Here is a 19,264-nt window from a genome sequence, read left to right as displayed (position 1 = left end):
TCTAGCTCACGATGCTTGTGCTTCAGCATCTCCCCGGCTAGACCCATGGGGTGCTAATGAATTAGTCTATTATGTTAGACTGAATGTTTCTAAAAGGTCCCCAGTCGATACTGAATACAGTGTGTCAACATTTGGCATCCAGAGCTACAACTTCCTGCCAAGCAGGGAGGTTGCGCGTAGTTCAGTGCCTATAGTGCCCGAGGTCCTGGCCCCATCCAGCTGTGGAGAAAAATTAGGACTGTAGAAAGAAGCTTCCTCACTGTCCACGTATTCTAACAGTGACACATGTCTTGGTAATAGTGAGGATTGGATACAGCTTTTCATCCTGAGTGATGGGAGCTAGCCATGTGATACAAAGAGCATCCTGGCTTTGGAAATCGAATTCGGAATCTGCCACCTACTATCCATATGATCTTGGTCAAGTTGTCCACTCTGAGCCCGAGTTTTCCCTCATCTATAAAAAAGGGAATAGGATACAATAGTATATATGATTTCCTTTGATTTCAAGGAGTCACGCTGTATGCTTAGGAATGACTCTGATACTGAAATATTTAAAGTCATAATCTTAACAAATCACTTTTCCCCTCAGCTTGAGAATGTAAATTTGGGATGAGGCTCTGTCCTATCCATTTCAGAAGGCTACTGGGTGGAAAGCATCGCAGAAGTGTGAGCTGTTGCTGCTGCCATCTTTGTGGTTAGCAAGTCATTTTCCCTCCATAGCCTCAATTTCCTCATTTCTAAAAGGAAGAGAGTTAAACTAAATGACCATTGATTCCATCATCCTACCTACCAGAACTATTGCAAAGATCACACATGAGATCATTCATTTTAAAACAACTTATAAATTATAAAATATTACTTAAATACAAGGTCTGATTATTTTCATCATTTCTGAGAGGAGGGACATCTTATGATATGTCTTATGATATGATATCTTATGATATGGCCTTATGATATGGCCCTGTCAGTCCTGCAGATGTGTTTCTAATCCTTAACTTGTAATGTTCTTTAAGTGAGTCTCAACAGCCCAAATCAAACTTTTTTTGTTTATTTATTTGAAAGCATCTGTTTGCAGCCAGCATTTCCCAAAGTGGAAGCCTGTGATTCCTCCATTAACATTTAAAGAAATGTTTATCTTAGCACTATTTAAGATGCCTGAATATTTGGAAATAGCTGTGTCCACATCTCTGATTTTCAGGGAGAATGCTGCCTTACGGAAAGTCCTAAGTTTTGAGATGTTAAGATGGAACCAATGGTTTTTAAAAACACTTTTTTGACAGTTAAGATGACCCTACCTGGAAAAAAAAATCTAATCTTCCTGAAAATATCTATTGACATTTATTGGGTATTCTCAAGTCAATTATTAAGTGTTTATTGAACCTACAGATTGAACAGATTTGGTTTCTACCTTTAGGATTTGTGATGGAAACAAACTTTCTAGACTACACCTACTAATCTCTCTTTTTCTCATCCCTCACTAATGAGGCCTCTATCCCCTTTTCCCATTTATCACTCCCCCCCACCTTGGACTCTAAGCAGAACCCTTTGTAAAGGCAGAAATTTGCATGGTTTCCAAAACTCCAACAGAAATGTGGCACTGAGCCAAGGGGCCAAAAGCTGCCTTTCTTCTCTCTGCCAGTGACTGTCTTGTCCCACGTCCTCCTCTCCTAATGCTGTCTCAGAATTGGCTCATTCTGATGCAGCTTCTGAGAAAAATGCTAAGACTGGGATTTCTCCCTTGAGAAACAGGTGCAGCTTAGGAGAGGGAGGCAGACAGCCTGGAGGTGGAGGAATACCAGATCAGAGAGATTGGTATTGGTATCACACCTCCTTCTTTGACTTTCAAAAGTTAAGAATGTTCAAACAAGCTCTTCTTCTTGGGGAGAAATGGTTGTCTTGCCCCAAGATCAGTGTGTCCTTTCATATCCTAGCTCCCACCCACTTTCTCCTAGAGAATCAGCATAATTAAAAATGAATGAAGCTCTTCAGTGAGAAGTTATAGGATTCAGAGTTGAAAAGGACCTTAAGATAATATTAAGTTCACTTTCTTTTACCAATAAAGTCCTAAAAAGTTAAATGTCTTGTCTAAGGTCATATAGGCAGTAAATGAACAGAACTTATAGAAGGCATGCAAATCCAATTAATATTTAAGCAGAAATTCCCTCTACAATATCTTGGACCAATGGTCATCCAGCCTCTGTTTGAAAACCTATTATCATTGGGGAACTCAATGATCCTCAAGGTAGCATCCCTGATCCTCCAAATTTCTTATTTCTGGAAAGAAAGAAGGATGGAAGGAAGGATGGATGGATGGAAGGAAGAAAGGAAGGAAAGAAGGAAGGAATGAAGGAAGGAAGGATGGAAGGAAGGAAGGAAGGAAGGATGGAAGGAAGGAAGAAAGGAAGGAAAGAAGGATGGAAGGAAGGAAGGAAAGGAAGAGGAAAGGAAAGGAAAGGAAAGGAAAGGAAAGGAAAGGAAAGGAAAGGAAAGGAAAGGAAAGGAAAGGAAAGGAAAGGAAAGGAAAGGAAAGGAAAGGAAAGGAAAGGAAAGGAAAGGAAAGGAAAGGAAAGGAAAGGAAAGAAGGAAGGAAGGGATGGAGGAAAGAAGGGAGGAAGGGTAGAGGGAAGAGGAGCCATTTTCTTGTGATCTCTAAGGTTCACAAACTCAAAGTCATTCTCATTTCCCCACTCTCCCTTACCCCTCACATTGAATCATTTGCCATATTTTGAAGCTACCTACACAACCCATCTCATGAACATTTCCTTCTCTCCACTAATACAACTGCCACTCTTGATGAAACCCTTTTTATCTATAACCCAGAATTTATCACTGATATTCTAATTCATTTCTCATCTTTTGGACTCTTTCTTTTCCTGTATCTACATAAGTGATATTAAATTCAGATAAAAATAGGGATCACTAAACCATGCAAAAGTATCCTTATGGGCCAAATATTGACTTAGAAAAGCACATATTGACATTATTAATGTTTTATTGTATTTTTATTTATTCTGTTAAATACTTCCCAAATACATCTTATCCTTGTTCAGGCCACACTCAGTAATACTGTGGACATCATGTGGTTTCTATTCTACACACTGCCAAAATAATCTTAAAGAATTGCATATGTTTAACCTATATTGGATTGCTTGTTTTCTTGAGGGGGGAAGGGAGAAAAATTTGGAACAAAAGGTTTTGCAAAGGTGAATGTTGAAAACTTTCTTTGCATGTATTTGGAAAAAATAAAATACTATTTAAATATTTTGAAAACAGTATAAAATCATCTTAAAGCATAACTTTATATCACTCTTGAGCTCAAAAATATTTAGTGCTCCCTATCACTTCTAAAACAAAATACATATTTCTCAGCCTAACATTTAAACCTCAATCTAACTCCAGCCCGCCTTTCCAGGCTTTCTTCCTATTGCTCCATCGTTGTGTTCTGAAGCAATAGGTCAGCATGTTCACTCAGCTCAGAAGTCTAACTTTTATCTCCATACAACACAGATTCTATGCCATGCCTGCATCTTGGTTTCACTTCGCTTCTGTTTTTTATTAGATTTTTTTTTCAGAGTCAGTTAGGGTTAAGTGACTTGCCCAGAGTCACACATCTAGTCAGTTCTTAGGTCTGATTTGATTAGTTTCTTCTTGAGTCCAGGCCCAGCATCTTATCTACCTCACTATCTCCCTGCCTCCCTGTTATTTTTACTTATCTATATTCTTTTCTCCAGTCTTTAGCAGAATAGCTCCTTAATAGCAAGAATGGTTCCATTTTTGTTTTCATATTCCCAGCATACACCACCATGCTTTGCATATAGTAGGCTCTTTAAGTACTTCCTAGAGAATGACTTGTTGGGAATTTCTTAGTGATACTGAATGGAAAGGCATTTATCATGTATTTTCTATGTCCAAACACTATGCTAAGAATTGGGGATACCCAGAGAAGAAATGTAACATCATACCTTTAGAACCAGCAGGGACAAGAAGCCACTGGACCCAATTCCTTCATTTTACAGACAGGGAAACTTAAAGACAGGAAAATTAAGTGACACACACTGTTAGCTCTTAAGTTTCTGAGGCAAGATTTGAACTGAGGTTTTCCTCATTCCAAACCTATTTCACCTGACTGTAAGACCTATTTTATTCTAAAGGAATTCATACTCTAATTAGAAGAAATAACAACACAGTTTAGAATATATGTTATCCCATAGTCCTACTTTAATAGAGATACTGTTTCCAATTCTACTGGCCCATGTTCAGCCTCAAATTCTGGCTGTGCTATTTACTAAGCTGTATTACCTTAGTCTAGTCCCTTTTCCTATCTGAATCTGTCCCCTCCTTTGTCTGGGTCTCAGTTTCCTTTCCTGTAAAATGAAAGGTTTGGAATAGATGATGGTCTCTTTCAGTCCTAAATCTAAAATCCTGTGAAATGTACTGTTTTTATAGAAAGAACTTTGTTCCCCTTCTGACCCCTTCCTTCCCCCCTTAAAAAAAGCCATAGAAGGTGGATTTGTGAGGGAAGGCAGAACAAAGGGAATTTAGTATCAATTAGGAGGATCTCGGGCCAAGCTGAAGCCAGCCCAGTGTGGCAGTCTCTGTTTTATGTGCTCCGAGTTTTATTACCCTTCATCTCTCCTCCAGAACATAATTAATTCAACAGAAAAATTGTAAATATGGCTGGCTTGGATGATAAAATCTGGGATAATTGTAGCTGTAGAAAGTAAAATACAACCGGAGAGTCCCAACAAACCTAATTAGTTCCCTGATTCCCCGCTGGGGATGGGATATTCCTAGTACAACATCAAGCAGTGCTTAGAGATAGGAGACAAGGCAGATTGGGGGGAGGGAAAAGCTCTAGAATGGTCAAGGACCTTAGAGGCCCCACCTCAATCATTTGGAGGCACTACACCTGGAGGGAGAAGAGACCTGATAGCTACATGGCTCTATTGTCTCTTACCCAGAAATGTTTCCTGTCCTTGTCATGTCAGAGTTGGACAGGACCATAAAACACAAGATGTCAGAGCTAGGAGGGCCTTAGAACAAAGATGTCAGAGCTGAGAGGGGCCTTAGAACACAAGATGTCCCAATTTATAAATAAGGAAAATGAGTTCCTGAGAGGAGAAATGATTAAGTATCAGAACCCAAGTTCAAATCGTGCCTTACATTTACTAGCTGGGCCAGATACTTAACCAATTTCACCTCAGTTTTCTCATCTATAAAATGGGAATAATAGTAGCAATCAACTAAAAGACATTTTTTAAGCACCTACTATGTGCCAGGCAGTGAGCTAAATACTGCTTGTACCTCCCGGGTTGTGAACATTGTGTTGTGAAGATCAAATGAGATAATATATGCAATGTATCATAATGTTGGTTATTATTATTTTTTTTTTTTTATTTATTGAGATTCAGGAAAGGGAACACACATTTATATGCATCTACTATGTGCCAGGTGCTGTGCTAAGCACTTTGCCTCTATCTGCTGCCCGTCAAATCTCCTGACTCAGTATCAGGGTTCCTTCTACTGACCTTTGCCACCTCTTGGTTTGGCTGCAGTCCCGGGGAAAGAGAGGAGGAAAGGGCCAGTTTGGAAGTGTTCAGATAATTTAAACTGATTTCCTTCTCTTTCTCTTTTTCTTTTCAAGGATCTTTATGCATTAGACTTAGAACCCTACCGCTACTCTGGAGTCAATCTAACAGGGTTCCGGATCCTCAATGTGGAGAACCCCCATGTCTCAGCCATTGTAGAGAAGTGGTCCATGGAGAGGTTGCAGGCGGCACCTCGGGCTGAGTCTGGCCTGCTGGATGGGGTGATGATGGTGCGCAGGGCAGGGCAGGGCAGGGGAGTCAGCAGGGGAAATGGGGAGGGGTTCCTCCTGGCCCATCCATAATTATGGCGACCAGGCGGGACTGGCCTTGGTGAAACTGGAGTCACCCTAAGGGCCATAATCACTCCTGAGTGGGAGGTGAGTCTGAACCATATCTGTGCCAGTCATCTACTTAGCTGACACAAAGACCTCAGCCCCAGGAAGCTAAGTGGCATTCTAGCCCCTTCCTGACAGTCCTAGTATGGCAGGAAGAAGATAAAAGGTGGGTGTCTCTTTTAAAGATGATTTATCTGTTGTGGGGGCGGGAGGATGAGCAGATAATCAATAAATGAAGGTACCTGTCAGTATGTCTGCATATCTGAGTGTGTGTGTGTGTGTGTGTGTGTGTGTTTAATGTGTATATGAATAAAGTAGCACGCATATATATAAACATATTTTGTATGTATACACATTGGATGTATGTAGATATATGACATCTTTGTTATACTGTATACAAGCACATGTGCAAATCTGTCCTTGTATGTGTGTATGCTTCTTTTACAGACCATTTAGTCTCAGTCTTTCATTACAGAATAGGAAGTATCCTATTAGTAAGCACAGGGAGAGAAAGGGGTCCAGAATCTCATAGAAGCAGAAGGAGCATTCAAATTCTGTGTTCTTTTCCACCGCACCAAGTATTATGCAAATAAGCAGCAACTTGGATGTTTTTCTGTATACATGGACATTAGATACAGAGACTCAGATGTAGTACAGGGCTTCTCAAGCTTATTTCACTCATGACCCATTTTTTCCAGAGAAATTTTTACTTGATCTCAGGTATATAATTATATAAAATAAATATATAAGAAGATTTGCACATATTTAACATATATTGAACTACTTGCTGTCTAGGGGAGAGAGAGAAAAATTTGAAACACAATGTTTTGCCAAGGTAATGTTGAAAACTATCTTTGCATATATTTTGAAAATAAAAAGCTATTATTTAAAAAAACTAAGTATAAAATCAAACATTTACTGATAATAAATCATGAAGAAATATATTTTAAATAATTCTCTGGTATACATATAGTTTTACCATTTATTAAAAACAAAAACAAAAATTCCATATTAATGAGACAAGATGTGCTTGTTTATTTTTACATAAAGAATTAAATCTTAGGGGAATATTTGGTACCTTTTACTGTTATCAAATTTTCCATGATCCCAACATTCAGTTATAAAAGCATCCAAAGTGTAAGAAGCTTTGGTCTAACAGAGAATACTGAAATTGAATCCAGTTGGACCTAGTTTCAAATCCTGTCTTCAATGTTTATTAGCCATGTGGTCATGAAACTCACATCTCTGAGCCTTAATTTCTCCTTCAGTAAAATGGGGATTAAAATAATATGATCATTGTAACACAGAAGTGCTAAGTAAGATAATATACAGAGAAAATAATATGTATGTGTATTAGATATTGTGCCCATGAGGTATGTGCAGAGATGTGTTTATATGCAGGAAAATATTTTTGCAGGCACATATCTAAGTCTGCAGATGTGTGTATAGCTACATATATGTGTATATATGTATTATGTGTGTATATACCTATATACCTCTATGTGTGTATATATATTTATGTGTATGTATGTGTGTGTATGTGTGTGTATCTCAGTGTAGTTGCATGTGTCAGTATGGAGATATAAATGTGTCTGGCTGCCTCTGTTCATGTGAATGTACCGTTGGGACAGATGACACAGCCTTTCTCCAGAAGGCTGAGCTAACAGTCCCATTGGATCAGACCGGGCTTCCCCAGGAGGCAGTGGGGTTCCCAAGCAGTCCTGTCCCATTTGTAGTAGTTGGGCTGAGATAGATAAGGACCATGGGTGCTGGTGCTGGGAAAGTTCCATGTTGTGTCTGCTGCCTCTGTTTTGTTTTTGTGAACTGGAGAAGAGATCTGCATTGGAGAGATTTGGGAGTAGTCCCTCTGTACAACAAGGGCAGGGATAAATGGTCCCTTTTGCAGCCCCAGGACTGAGTAGAGGAGAGTGGCTGGAGGAGGGATAGAGAGTGGGACAGCCCCCTTGGCTGTCCTCAGGGAAGCTGTCCTGAGCTCTGCTGCCCCCCTACCCTTCCATTCCAGACAGACGCAGCCTTGCTCTATGATGCTGTTCATATCGTCTCTGTGTGCTACCAGAGGGCCCCTCAGATGACCGTCAATTCACTGCAGTGTCACCGTCACAAAGCCTGGCGCTTTGGAGGTCGCTTCATGAATTTCATCAAAGAAGTGAGTATTCCTTGTGTGGACCAACACGGAGTGGGGAACAAAACCCTCGCCCTAGAATAGGGCAGGGAGGAGGGAGAAAGAACGGGCACCCTGTGGCCAGGGCCCTGGGCGAGGATTACCATGGCTTGATGAGGTGGGTAGAATAAGGATTACCAGTTTCATTCTGTTCACCCAGGAGGAAACTGAGGCACAGGAGGGCTTTGCATCATGATGGCAAAACCAGACTTTGAAGCTCTATCTTGTGTCCCCCAACCCCAAGCTCTTTCAATATCCCTAGCTGTTTTGCTTTCCCCAAGATTAGGGAAGGATGTTCTTGAAACACTAATGTTTTGGTGAAATATGTTCAGACAGATCTCCAGTGAGTATCGGGCTGTAATGAAGAAGACCTGTGACTTCAGACACTCACTAGCTATGTGACCCTGATCAAGTCGCTTAATCTGTACTTGCCTTAAATTCTCCAACTGAAATGATAATAGAACCTACCTCTCAGAGTTGCTTTAAGGATCAGATGAAATAGCATTTGTAAAGTGCTTGGTACATAGTAGTTGCTTAATTAAGGCTTGTTTGCTTCTAAACTAGAACCAAAGTATGGTGAGGTACCTTCGTTCTAGAAAATGACCAATGAATAGACATAGTATCTGCTCAAATGTTAAGATCATAGAAGGCTAGGATCCTAACTTTGGAGCTGGAAGAGATTTCTTTAGTCTCACTACAAGTTAAGAAGCTTTTTAGAATTTATACTTAAAGACTTCCAATGACAGAATTCACTGCCTATTTCACATTCAATAAGATTTTTGTTTCCCTAAGTTGAATATGTCCCCAATTCTTTCACCATATGTTTTTAGCTCTCTCCTCTGAGACCAAGAAGTATAACTTCTCTTTTCCATTAACCTGAAGATCATTCCATCTCCCCCATATTGCGTTTTCTAAAATAATAATCCTGGGTTCCTTCAGCTGCTCTTTATATGGCATAGTCTTCAAATCCTATACCATTTAAGCCACCCTTCTCTGGAAAACTACACCATATTGCCTAAAATGTTTTTTTGTTTTTGTTTTTTGCTGAGGCAATTGGGGTTAAGTGACTTGCCCAGGATCACACAGCTAGGAAGTGTTAACTGTCTGAGGTAGATTTGAACTCAGGTCCCCCTGACTTCAGGTCTGGTGCTCTATCCACTGTACTACCTAGCTGTCCCCTAAAATGTATTTTTAGGACTGAACACAATACTCCAGATGGAGTTTGTCAAGCACAGTCCCCCTCCCCATTTTGGTGACTGGTTTCTGCTAATGCAACTTAGCCACATAAGTGGTTCCCAGTGCAGACAATATGTCTGTCTCCCATGGAGATTTCAATCCACTCTGAGTCCCAAGGTTCCTTTCTCATGAACAGTTGACTCCCCCATAATGGTACAGCTAACTAAAGGTATTTTATTGACTCCAGTAATTTTCTAACTGCCTTTTCCTCCCCAAAACAATTTCCCAGCATGTACCTCTAGACCCAGCCAAGGCCCTCAGTGGGAGCCTGGGTCAGAAGATAAAATTTGAAAGGGCCTCCTGTTGCCTGTTCCTGCTCTATCTGTTCTCTCCATCCCTCTTTCTGCCAACCCTAGAGAGAGAATGGACAAGATCAGAAGATCAGTGCACGGGCAAGTTAGGGAGGGGGGAATCCCTAGGGCTAAATACTTGACAGCCTTTAGCTGTCTGCAACTAGAGTTATTTACCTGAATGTAAGAAAGAGCATTGGGGGTTGTGCCATGAAGGTTAGGGTCCCTGGATTGCAATCTTGGATTAGAGGGGGAGGAATCGAGGAGTTTTTAAGTGTCTACCGTGTGCCAGACACTGTTTCAAGTAATTTACAAAGATCTCATTTGTTCCTCAGAACCACCCAGAGAAGTGCTATTATTAGTATCATTTAAATGTTGAGAAAAACAGGCAAATAGAGGTTAAGTATCTGAACTTGCATCCCATGGCTAGCAAGTGTTAGAGGTCAGGTTTGAACTCAGGTTTTCCTGATTCCAGATCCAGTGCTTTATTCACTGTACCTCCTGGGTTCCCTGGGAGTGTGACATAAAATAAAAGTATAGGCTCAGATGTCTATCCAATGGGATATATAAATGATGGGAATCAGAAACCCAAACAGGACAGTCTATTTATCTTTGGCCCTGGAGGAACTGACCTGCCATTGGTAGGAAGGGAGGACCACCCTGCTTTGGAAAAATCCCTGGTGTTTGCCTCATTCTTATGTGTTTCATACTTCTCCATCAGATAGGTCTTTCTGAAATCCAATTTTTTAATCCTCTTGCTATTCCATCATTAGAGACCTTCGTGGGCCTTAGCCTCTCTAGCTTGGGGTGCCCCTGCCAGAAGAGTACCTTTCAGAAGAGTACCTTCTGAAAGGAAGGACTGACAATTCACTTCCTAAATGAGGCACTCACAATTGGATACAATACTTTAGATGTGATCTGATCTGGGCAGAGGACAATGAGATGGTCCCCCTTTCCTTCACTCTGGGCACTGGGCTTCTCTTAATACCTCCTAAACTTTTCTGACTTTCAGTTATACTGTTGACCCTCATATTGCTTGTCAATCAGTCAATAAATATTTATTAAGCACTAGCTCTATTCCAGGCACCGTGCTAAGTGAAAAAAAAAATAGTCCCTGACATCAAAAAGTTTATAATCTTATTGAAGGGAGAGGAAACAATAAGCAAAAAAATAAATAAACAAACAAGATATAAACAAGATAAATTAAAGATAATCAACAGAGGAAAAGCACTAGTATTGTAGGGGAGTGGGACACTTCCTTCAGAAGGTGGGATTTTAGCAGGAACTTGAAGAAAGCAAGGGAAGCCAAAAAGGAGAGAGGAAGGAGAGAATTTTGGGCACAGCAGAATGCCAGAGAGAATGACCAACGTGCAGATAGATATAGAATGTTTTATTCTAGGAACAACAAGGAAGCCAGTGTCACTGAATCATCAATGTGAGGATGAAAAAAACATAAGAGGACTAAACTGAGGGGAGCAGGTTATGAAGGGCTTTGAATGCCAACAAAGGATTTTTTATTTGATTCTTGATGTGATAAGGAGGCACTGGGACTTATCACATGGGGGAAAGGGGTGGTATATGTGTGAGATAGTGAGATTTGTGCTGGTGATTTAGAAAGATGAATATGACAGCTGAGTGGAGAATGGTCTAATGCAGAGAGAAAGATAAAGATAGGGAGACAAATCTGTAACCTATTTTTAAAAATGCAGGCATGAGATGATAAGAGGCTAAACCAGGCTGATAGCAGGATCATAGGAGAGAAGGGACAATAGATGCTATGAAGGTAAAAAGATAGGACTTGGTAACCATTTGGGTGGGGAAAGGCTGAGTGACTAGTCTAGGATGACTCATAAGTTGCAAGTCTGGGAAACTGGGAGGATGATGGTACCTTAGAAAATAGTGGAAAGTTTGGAAGAAGGGAGGGTTTGGAAGGAAAGATAATGAATTTGATTTAGGTGTGTTGAGTTTAACATGTCTACAGAAGATCCAGTTCCAGATGACCATTAGATAGTTGAAGATATCAAACTGGATGTCAATGGAGAAGTTAGGATTAGATAATTAAATTTGGGAGCTGATGAGATCACCAACTGAAATAATATAGGGTAAAAAAGAAGGCCAAAAACTGAGCTCTGGGGAATATCTACATGCAGCAAGTATGACCTTTTTTTGTGCTAGATCAAAGGAGACTGAGAGAAATTGGAAAGAAAAGGCAACTAGATAGAGCATTGGATATGGAGTCAAGAGAACTTGATTTAAAATCTGGCCTCAGATACTTACCAGCTTGTGATCCTGTGGTTTGCCTCAGTTTCCTCATCTGCTAAGTGAGCTGGAGAAGGAAATGGCAAACCACTCCATCTTTGCCAAGAAAATTCCAAATGGGATCATGAAGAATTAGATGTGATTGATTCCCCTCCCCCAAAAAAAAGAACAAGGAGAGAAACTAAAACCCCAAAGTTTTCACAGGACTGAGGGCCACAGGATAGTGTAATAGAGGTGGGGGAGAATTCACTGGATGGAAGTAAGGAAGCCAGAATTCTACTTATAATTCATTTGCTAATTGTGTGGCTTTGGATGTCAGTCAACATTTCTAGTTTTCAGTTTTCCCATCTTCAAAATGACAGGATAAAAATAGATAACTTCAAAAATCCCTTTCAGCTCTCACTTTTTGTGATTTATGTTGTTAAACTGGTTATTTCACATTTGTATTGGTGCAGTTTACTTTATGAACCCAAGCATAAAACTTTACATTTATCCCTACTAAATGCCACTATAAAATTGGGCCCTTTATTCTAACCTGTCACAATCTTTTAAAATCATAATTCATCCAGTGTTTTAACTATCCTTCTAACACTTACCATTTCCATTTATGCCTGTATTGGAGTCATAATAAATAAAGGTTTTAAAAGACAAGGGTGGGCCAAGGACAGAATCCTGAGGCCACTATTAAAAAACTCTCTCCAAGGTAATGTGAATTAATAGAGCAATACTTTTTGGGTCCAGTTATTCAAATGGTTATAAATCTCTCCATCTTGTCCACAAGGCTATTTTGAGAGACTGTCAGATGCCTTGCTAAAATTCAGGCATGTTATATCCTCAGCCTTCCTCTGATCTACCCAACCTAGTAACCCTGTCAAAAAAGGAAATTAGGTTAGTCTGGCATGACTTGTTCCCAATGAACCCATGCTGGCTTTGTTTTCTGAGTGCTCCTGAGTTTCCCTTGAGCAATCTCCTTCCCCTGGCAGAAGTGGGAAGAGTACCTTCTAACAGGTCAGCTACCTGCTCTAAGCAACAGAAAGTTCCAGTTCATCAAGTCTGTATTATCTTGTGGTGGCTCAGAGTGGAGGAGACAAAGGCAGGCAGGAATGGTAGATCCTTCCCTGGCATTGAGATGATCTTTACTGCCCTGACATTTTGTTTTACAGTTTCCTCTTGAGGTCAGAGTCATTAATAGACAAGGTCACTGTTCTTTAAGGGGCCCACACACACCCCCTTCTACCTTCCCCCCTGCTACATGCCTATCCAGAGGAAGGCCTGGCTGAGAATTCTTTAGATCAGATTTATCAAATCCCTGAAAAATGGAGGAGTTGACTTCGGATCACCTGGTCCCTGTAGCAAGCAATCAAGTGAAGGTTAGAATTCAGATATCTTTGACACAGGATGAGTCTGTCCCAAGGAAGGGACAGGACAGGGTTGGACTAGGTTGGGAGAGAGGAGAAAGGCGCTGAAAAATCTCCTTTCCAAACACTTGAATTATTATGACAGTTTCCAGTGTTGCCCACCAGTAACAAATCCACTTATATCCTGGATTGCAGAGCATTGCTGGAGAAAGTCTCAAAACCCGGCTGTTTGGGTCCTTGACAAATTCATGCTATTTAATCTCCCTGTACTCCTACTGTTATTTGGCAAACCTTTTATTCATCTCTTGTTAGCTCTCTATCAAATTTCTCAGTCTCTTCCAAACCTATTTCCTCTCTCCTTAAGTCTCTCCACCTTCCATACCCCACCACAGCAGCCGTCAGACCTAAACACTCTTATCTCCTCTCCTCCGAGCCTTAAAACCTCTTAATCAATTTAATGGGATAAGCATTTTTAAGCACCTACCCTATACAAGGACCTCAGTGGAAGGACTTGTCTGTGTCTTTCCTAAAATGAGGCACTCACAACTGGACACATACTTCAAATGTTACCTGACCTGGGCAAAAGTTAGCAAAATGATCACTCTCTCAATATGGACACTAGACTTCCATTAACACTGCCTAAGATTATAGTAGCTTTTTGACTGCTGACTCATACTGAGTTTGTGGTGAACTTAGGCTCCCCTCAGGTCTTCCCACAAGCTGGGAGAGATAAGATAAAGTAATAAGAAAAAAATGGACTAAAAGCAAAGGATTCTGAATTCTAATTCTCACTTGATTGTTAGCTATGGGACCAGGTGATCCAAAGACCAAAGTAGAATTGATCTCAATATCCTCTCCCCTCCTATCTCTTTTCTGAGATGAGATGACTATCTTCCCCATAGAGGTTAACCATTCCATCTGTGCTTTTGTTCCCATCCCCCAACTTAATCCAAGACCTTACTCTCTTTTCCATCCCATCTCTCCAGTACATCCCTCTCTGTTTTTTAGCTGCTTCCTTTCCCACAAATTAGCAAATATGCTCAGATCTCTCCCCCCAAAATTTCCCATATTGCATCCCTCAAACTACCTTCTTCTCCTCCTTTCCACTGATAAATTCTAAAAACAATCATCGGTGCTGGCTTCTGTAACTGCCTCACCACCCACTCACTCTTCAACTCTTTGCAATCTGCCTTCCCCTCTTCTCCACTCACACAGCCACCAGTCTGGTTCAAGCCCTCATTACTTCTCACCTAGATAATAGCAAATTTATCCCATCCATTCTCCACACAGATGCCAGTGAGATTTCTACAGCACGGGTCTGCTCACATCACTCCCCTGCTCAATAAATTCCAGTAGCTCCCTACTGCCTCTAGGATGAAATGCATACTGCTCCATTTGCCAATTCAATCTCTTCTGAGCCTGATTCCAGCCTACTCACTTGCATGCTTCCCCCTTCCCACATTAATTCCCTTCATGTAGCCTTTGTCCTACCAATCTGGCCTCTTTACTGTTTCTCATATGTGACACTCCATAACCCATCTCTGCTTTTGCACAGGGCTGTCTCCCAGGCTTAGATTATCCTTCTTTTCCTCTGTCTCTTAGGATTTCCACCTTCCTTCAAAGTTCAGCTTAAATATAACTTTCTATTGGAGCCTTTTCCCATTCTCTCCCAATTTAAAGGCCTTGTTATTTTTGTAAATTTTATGGCTAAGAAATAAGCTCTTGACTTATCTTTCTCCAAATTAGGTCTCCAAGGCACTTCCTGACCACCATTTCCAGACTATGAAAGTGTCCCTATTCTCTTCATTATCCCTTTTCCCCTGAACGTGTTGCCTTTCCCCTATAGAATAAAAGTTTCCTTAAGAACAGGGATTGTTCAGCTTGCTTGTGTCTGTTCTCCCAATGTTTGGCACAATATCTGGTATGGTATATTAAACGTGTTTTTTCATTCATTAATATGCATGTTGTTTCCTTGATAGGAATATAAGCTCTTTGAGGGCAAGATTCCTTTATTTTTGACTTTGTATTCTCATTGCCTATGACAATGGTTGGTTGGTGTCCTTCGTTCTCAAAGAAAATCAAAATGACATCACTAAGTTAGATTCAAGTTACAGTAAGTCCAACTGTCACTGATATGAGCTGATATGCTCTGCCACAGATCAGGTACAAATAGTCCATATGAACATTTGGGGTGGATTCTCCAACTTTGCACATCTCGTGCCTCTTTTGAGTTACAGCAGTTCTGCTTTGCTCATAGAGCACAGCACATTTTCTGATGAGGGCACGCCATGTTGGGCAGTCCTGTGCCAGTGTCTCCCATGTCATACAATCAATTCTAAAGTTCTTAAGAGAGACCTTGAAAGTGTCCTTTTTCTGACCATCTCATAAGCACTTGTTTTTGTGTGAATTCTCCATAAAATTGCCTTTTTTGGCAAGCGTTCATTTGGCATATGGTAGGTACCTAACAAAGGCTTATCCATTCACTGATTTATTCCATTCCTACCACTCAACTGAAACTGTACTCTTTACAGTTATCTCTTAGTTGCCAAATAAAATGGCCTTTCCTCAGGCCATATCCTTGCTGACACATTATCCTCTTCTTTCTGATTTCTGGTATCTCTGTTTATCTCCCTCTCCTTTTCCCTCCCACTATCCCTCCTTTCTTCTCTGTCTCTCTGTCTCTGCTTCTCTATGTGTCTGTGTCTGTGTCTTTCTCCCTCTCCCTCCCTCTCTTTCTTTCTCCATCCCTCTCTCTTTCTCTCTTCTCTGTCTCTCTCTGTGTGTGTCTCTCTCTCTGTCTCTCCGTCTCTCCCTCCCTCCCTCTCTCTCTCTTTCTCTCTCTCTCTCTCTCTGTGTGTGTCTCTCTCTCTGTCTCTCCATCTCTCCCTCTCTCCCTCCCTCCCTCTCTCTCTCTCTCTCCTCTCTCTTTCCTCTCTCTTTCTCTCTCTCTCTCTCCTTCCCCCTCCCCCTCTCCCTCTCCCTCTCCCTCTCCCTCTCCTTCTCCCTCTCTCTCTCCCTCTCCCTCTCTCTCTCCCTCTTCCTTTCCCTCTCTCTCTCCTTCTCCCTCTCCCTTTCCCTCTCTCTCTCTCCCTCCTTCCCTCCCTCCCTCCCTCCCTCCTTCTCTCTCTCTCTGTGTCTCTGTCTCTCTCTCTCTGTCTCTCTGTCTCTGTCTCTGTCTCTCTCTCTCTCTCTCTCTCTCTCTCTCTCTCTCTCTCTCTCTCTCTCTCTCTCTCTCTCTCTACACCTTTCCCCCTTACACACACTGCACACGGCCACTGATTGATTAGATTGTAACTTCTTTGTGTCCTTCACTATTTTCCTCCTACCATCTGAATATAGGTGTCTCCTAGGTTCTGTTTTTTCTCCTCATTTGTTTTCTCTATGAAGCAGCTATGTAGTGCACTGGCCAAAGATCAGGATTTGGTGTAAAAAAAAAAAAATGAGTTCAAATCCCCACTCAGACACTAATGATGTTTATCTGATTCAATCTCCCTATCTTTAAAATGAAGACAATTTATACAACCTACCACCTAGAGTTGTTGTGAGTATAAAAGTATATACATTGTGTAAAACAGTTTATAAACCAAGAAGCATTACATAAATGCTAGCTATTATTATTATTATAATACTTCCTTAATTTATTCATCCACATCCAAGGCTCTCATCCTTCCCTCTATGTGGAAGACTCTCAGATCTATATCCGGCTCCATCCCCCCTACTATGCTCTTTCCAATATTTGTCTTCTGTCCTTTTATATCTTGTATGTCTCAAATTCATATATAAAGTCAAGTTCATCATCTACCTATGACTTTCCCCTATCCGTCATACCACTGTCCCTCCCAACCATCCATACATGAAACTTTCAAGTTTCAAATATATGTAGAACCCTTGAGGAGAGGAACTGCTTCATTTTTATACTTTGGTACCCAGCACCATGCTTAACATAGGTATTTAATAAGTATTGAATAGGTATTTAATAAGTGTGTCTTGGTTGATGAATTAATTGATTGACTGACACTTTCTTCCTGAGCTCTATCTTAGTCAGAACCAGACTTCCAAACTATGATGAAATATGAAAGGAAGGAAACAAATATATATTAAATATATACCATGTGTCCAGATACTTTACAAACAGTATCTGACTTCATCCTCTTAACAATCCTAGGAAGTAGGTACTACTATAATCCACATTTTATAAAGGATAAAGGCAGCATCATATAGTGAAAGTAAAGCTAGTTTTGAACATGGGTCTTTCTGACTTTCTATCCAAAACAAAATCCCTTTTTTCTTTCTCATCTTTCTAGCAGCCTTTTATATATTCTCTTGGTAGAATGTAAAGGCAGTGAGGTGGTACAATAGAGAGAACACGGAGGTGGAATTAGGAAGATTCTTCTCCATGAGTTCAAATCAAATTAGGCAAGCCACTTAACCCTGTTTTCCTCATTTGTACAATGAACTGGAAAAGAAAAGGCATTATCTTTGCAAGAAAACTCCAAATGGAGCCACAAAGAATCAGATGTAATTGAAACAACTGAACAACAATATTAGAATGTAATCTCTTTGAAAGCAGGATCTGCTTTGTTTGTATCCCTAGTGCTTAACATAGTATCTGGCACATAGTAAACACTTAATAAGTGCTTTTTTTCATTTCCCCATTTCTCTTCTGTCTTTCTTATCCATTCACATCTTATCAAATTTGCCTTTGAAATATTTCCTTGCCATTCTCCTTGCCACTACCTTAGTTCAAACTCATTACTTTTTACCTGTACTATTGATTTAACTTCAGCTAGGTGATTCAGTAGATAAAGCACCATGCCTGAAGTCAGGAGTACTCATTGGCCTGAGTTCAAATCCAGCCTTACTAGTTGTGTGATCTTGGCCAAGTTACTTTACCCTGTTTGCCTCAGTTTCCTTATCTGTGCAATGAGTTAGAGAAGGAAATAGCAAATCATTTCAGTATTTCTATCAATGAAATCCCAAAAGGGGTCACAAATAGCTAGACATGACTGAAACAAGTATTCAATAACAATTGATATAACTGCCTAATGGACCCTCCTTCCTCTAGTCTTTGCCTTCTCCAATCTACCATTCACATAACTGCCAATATAATATTGCTAGGTCATTCCTCTACTGATAAACTTCCAATGACTCCCTATACCAGTAAAACCCTTAATCTATCATTTTGAAGTGCTCCATAAATATTCTCTGAGATTCATCCCAGATACAAAGATCTATGATCCTCTGAGGAAGAAGCATCTTAGAAAAGGGTCTGTGGAGGCTCTGAATATTGTAGGGTTCAATAAATAGCCTATTGTTTTCTATCTTGGGTGAATACTTTAATACCCAAAAGATTCTAAAATTGTGACTTGAGAATCACTAGTGCTATCCTGAGATCATTGATCTAGACATAAAAGAGAAAAAAATTGTCTTTATATCAAATTTCTCTGTTAAGGGTTTGGTTTTTAAGCTATAGAAACAATAAATACATGTGTAAGTGAATAAAAAGAAATAGTTACTTTCGGTCCCTTAGACCTTCCATAACTTTTTATTTTATAGATGAGGAAATTAAGGGATGAAGTGATGTGTCCAAAGTCATATACCTGGTTAGGAATTAAACTGGGATTAAAACTCAGACCCAGTAATGCCAAACTCACTCTTTTTAGTTCAGTATTCCTCCCTCTGTGCTTCTTACTATGGTCAATATGCTTTGGAGATTCACTTTAGCTCTTCACATTCTACAAGAGAACTCAGGCTAAGGGATATTCCTCTTGAAGTCCATTGAAAATGAATCCATTGCAAAAATCCCTCCAAAACTCTTTTTATTTTTTTCTATGTTTCTATGAGACATCAAAAATAAAGAAACCCCGCTTCTCCCAAAGCACAATCATGAATCAATCACCAAGCATATGATAAGCACTTGCAAATCTTCCAGGCACTTTGCTAGGCATTGAGAGAACACAGAAAAAAAATGAGATTGTCCTTGTTCTCAGAGAGCTTCCATTCTATCAGGGGAAAT

At 40.3% G+C, this 19,264-nt stretch overlaps 1 protein-coding gene across 5 annotated transcripts in view; it reads left to right on the top strand.

Moving 5' to 3' along the window:
- GRIK3 (glutamate ionotropic receptor kainate type subunit 3) overlaps positions 1–19,264 on the top strand; it is a 324,916-nt gene that overhangs the window by 215,562 nt on the left and 90,090 nt on the right. For all 5 annotated transcript variants that reach the window (XM_074305178.1, XM_074305177.1, XM_074305176.1 and 2 more), the window contains exons 6-7: positions 5,645–5,818; positions 7,947–8,090. In XM_074305178.1, the coding sequence (XP_074161279.1) occupies positions 5,645–5,818; positions 7,947–8,090 (318 nt within the window). The remainder of the gene's footprint in view (positions 1–5,644; positions 5,819–7,946; positions 8,091–19,264) is intronic.

Source organism: Sminthopsis crassicaudata, chromosome 3 (assembly GCF_048593235.1).
Source record: "Sminthopsis crassicaudata isolate SCR6 chromosome 3, ASM4859323v1, whole genome shotgun sequence".
In the NCBI taxonomy this organism is placed as follows: domain Eukaryota; kingdom Metazoa; phylum Chordata; class Mammalia; order Dasyuromorphia; family Dasyuridae; genus Sminthopsis; species Sminthopsis crassicaudata.
The sequence above is the reverse complement of the archived record's forward strand: the minus strand, read 5'-3'. Positions and strand labels throughout refer to the sequence as shown.